The sequence below is a fragment of the Saprolegnia parasitica genome, assembly GCF_000151545.1.
Source record: "Saprolegnia parasitica CBS 223.65 unplaced genomic scaffold supercont2.143, whole genome shotgun sequence".
NCBI classification, from domain to species: Eukaryota; Oomycota; class Saprolegniomycetes; order Saprolegniales; family Saprolegniaceae; genus Saprolegnia; species Saprolegnia parasitica.
This window is the reverse complement of record NW_012156537.1, coordinates 1-3,024: the sequence shown is the minus strand read 5'-3', so window position 1 is coordinate 3,024 and position 3,024 is coordinate 1. Positions and strand designations below refer to the sequence as shown.

The 3,024-nt window shown below is 57.6% G+C and overlaps 2 protein-coding genes across 2 annotated transcripts; one reads left to right on the top strand and one right to left on the bottom strand.

Annotated features, from left to right (window-relative positions):
• Positions 1-505: 505 nt before the first annotated feature.
• SPRG_14883 (hypothetical protein) lies at positions 506-1,463 on the bottom strand (the record flags this gene model as incomplete). Its single annotated transcript, XM_012354022.1, has 1 exon — positions 506-1,463. Exon 1 carries the CDS (start codon positions 1,427-1,429, stop codon positions 506-508), a length of 924 nt encoding a protein of 307 aa, XP_012209412.1. The 5' UTR covers positions 1,430-1,463.
• A 1,052-nt stretch (positions 1,464-2,515) lies between these two features.
• Positions 2,516-3,022, top strand: SPRG_14882 (hypothetical protein; the record flags this gene model as incomplete). The annotated part of the gene is made up of 1 exon (XM_012354021.1): positions 2,516-3,022. A coding segment is annotated over one exon (507 nt), but the record flags the coding sequence as incomplete, so codon positions are not given.
• Between the last annotated feature and the right edge of the window lie 2 nt (positions 3,023-3,024).

Sequence of the window (3,024 nt, the reverse complement as noted above, 5' to 3'; positions counted from 1 at the left end):
ACAATACGATGGTATCGAAGCGAGCCCCCTTCATTTTTTTCTTCAAAGTCGACATGCATGTCGCCCACCCCTCGCGTCTAGAGCGCTTTTGTCCGGATAAAATCGGAGAAATATAAGCATGGTCGATATATTATATATCAAAGGTTTGATGTGAGCTAATCAGAACGGTGCCTGCACAAAATCCCAGCGGACATGCTGCGGCTCGAGCGTGCTGCGGGCAAAATTCCAGTTCGTGCCGTGGCGCTGTGATGCATCCAGATACCAGTACATATAGAGCTGGGTCGCCACCTCGTAGCGACTTCGCCTGCGCTGCGACAACAACGCTACTCCTTGCTACCCCTGTGTCGAGTTGTGTCATGAGAGAAGAACACTATTGAGAGGGTGTGTCATGAGAGAAGCACGCTATTGAGAGGGTGGGAGAACGTCATAATTAGTTTCCTTCCAGCGACTGTATTCTAATATCAGGAGGCATCGAAGAAGGGAGATGATGGCTAAATAGGAGGGCTTAGCACTTCCAGCGCTTCCCGCAGTCGTGGCAGAGCACAAAGACCGTCATGGGCTCATCGGCACTGCGCGTCTGCTTCTGCGTGTTGCTCGTGTTGGTCGACTTGCACTTGCCGCACGTGAAGAGGCCCCGCGCGTCCGTGATGCCGCACTGCTTGTTGATCTTGTCGGCGTTCGCCACATCCCAGTCGAGGCGCGAGCTCTGGAACGCGTCATCGCGGAACTTGTCCTTCTCGAGGCGGAGCTCCTGCGTCGCGAGCTCGTCCGGCGTCATGAGCACGAGCTGGTCGGCCGTCACGGTGAGCGTGAGCACCTCGTCGCGCAGCATTTCGTTCTTCTTGAGGTTGAACGAGAGCTGGCGAAACTTGCTCGTGTACTCCTTCTTCATGTCCGCGGGCTCCAAGCCCTTGTCCATCTTGTAGAGCTTGGCCATCGCCGTCTCGATCGACATGGCCGCAAACTCGGCTTCCGAGCGCAGATCTTCGTCCGCGAGCTCGAGCACTTCCTTGAGCTTCTTACGCACGGTCGTACGCACGTTGCTCAAGTTGGACGGCAAAAAGTTGGCCGACGGCTTCTTCTCGGCCGTCTTCTCGACCTTGCCCTCCAGCTTCTTGGCGACGGCGGCCATCTCGGTCGTCTTCTTGGGCGCGTCCTTGGTCACGTCGGTCGTGCTCGTGCGCGGCGAGAGCGCGAGCGCCTTCCACTTCTTGACGAGGTGCTTGGCCTTCTCGGCCACCTTGGCGTCGTCGTGCTTGCGCAACTTGCCGATGGTTTGGCCGATCTTGGACTCCTTGAGGAGGCTCAGCGTCATGGCGATCGAGTCGAGGTGGTCGAGCCCATCGAGGACGGCGCTTTGGCTGCCTTCGTCGCCCTGGAGGAACTTGGTCAGGCGTCGGTGGACGCGAGCGATGTCTTCCATGCTCATCTTGTCTTTTTCGAATAACCAACCAATGGCCCGACGGCTCCGAATTTCTCGTATTTTATTTTATTACGCAACCAAGCTCGCGTAGTGACTGGCGGGTGCGATCCGCACGCATTTTATTACGCTGTACTTTTGGCCAATCAGAGCGCGACATAAGAACTTGGATCGCGACCCTGTGTCGGTTCGCCAAAGCTACTACCGACAACTCGCACCCCACGACCACACCTCCTGGAGGACACGGGTGCATCTGCAAGCGTAAGAAGCCGTGCGAGCATTCAAGTACTCAGATACTTTGTTTTTGCGCCAAAATGCAATCAGAACTTTCTGCGTCGGGCCAACTCGACGCACGATGCGAGCAAGCGGAGGAAGGGCTCTCTGCATTGACAACCAAGCTTGCATGCACTTACTTCGCGGTATGTGGCCAACTCTATTGGCGCGCATGCACCAAACCCTGCATTCTGCATGGAGCTTGGCCGGTGCAAAGTTGTGTGCACGCGGAGAGATGGCTACAGATATTTGTAGCGTAGCTTGGTGGAGCCAGCTCCTTGTGGAGAAAAGCCACGCGTGGTTGGCATGGTTTGAAGTCACAAGGGCCAACACGACCCGCGTACAAACGACGAACTCTGGTCCAGGACAAGCTGTCGGGAGTCCGTCGTTGCACCCACGTTCGATGGCGCAGAGTTGGTACTACCGAGGGACGCACCAGCGTTTCAAACCCGAAACACAAACCAGGCGTCGGGACATGAACGACGACGACGACCGCAGCTGTCGGCCACTGCGTATTGGATGCATTCACCAACGTTGTTCTCCACACGGAGCATGGTGCAGACGACGCCACTTCACCACATCCCGCCAATCTCTCGCCACAACTGCAACTTGGCTCCAAATCCAAATCTGGCGCGCCCGAGCAAAAATCTGACAAACGAAACGCCGGAAATCTGCAATCTGAAAATTCAAAAATTGAAACGGAGCGCGTCTGAGATCAGCCCGTTGGCGGTGCACCTTCTAGAAGCAGCACGCCACGAAAGATCCGTTGGCCGAAATCCTCCAATCAGAGGCCACTTGGTAATTTGACCGCAGACGCACAGCATGGGCTCGGACGACGGACACAAGGTTGGCGACAACGGGCTGCCGATCATGAGCGCGGACGAGGCCAAGCCCAAGTACGTGGGCGTCGTGGCCTTCACCTTTGCGCCGCTGCTGGTCGGGCTCGGCATTGCCTATGCCATCTACACGCTTGGGGCCACGGGCGCCTACGACAAGCGCATCAAGGCGCTGCTCGCGACCGACTTGCACTGGGCGTGCGCGGCCGTGGTCGTGCTGGGGCGCACGATCGCCTTTGTCAACATGTACCCGATGGTGCACAAGAGCCAGATCATGAAGGGCAACTCTGGCAACCTGCGCTCGAACCCGTTCATCTACAAGGCGCTCGGCAAGGACGCGGCGCCGAACGCGGTGGTCTTTGACGACGCGGGCGCAGTTGGCGCCTACAACCGCGCGAACCGCTCGCTCCACCACATGATTGAGAACTATGGCGCGCTCGTGGCCGGCCTCGTGCTCGCCGCGCACGTGTTTGCGTTCCCCGTCTTTGTGTGCGT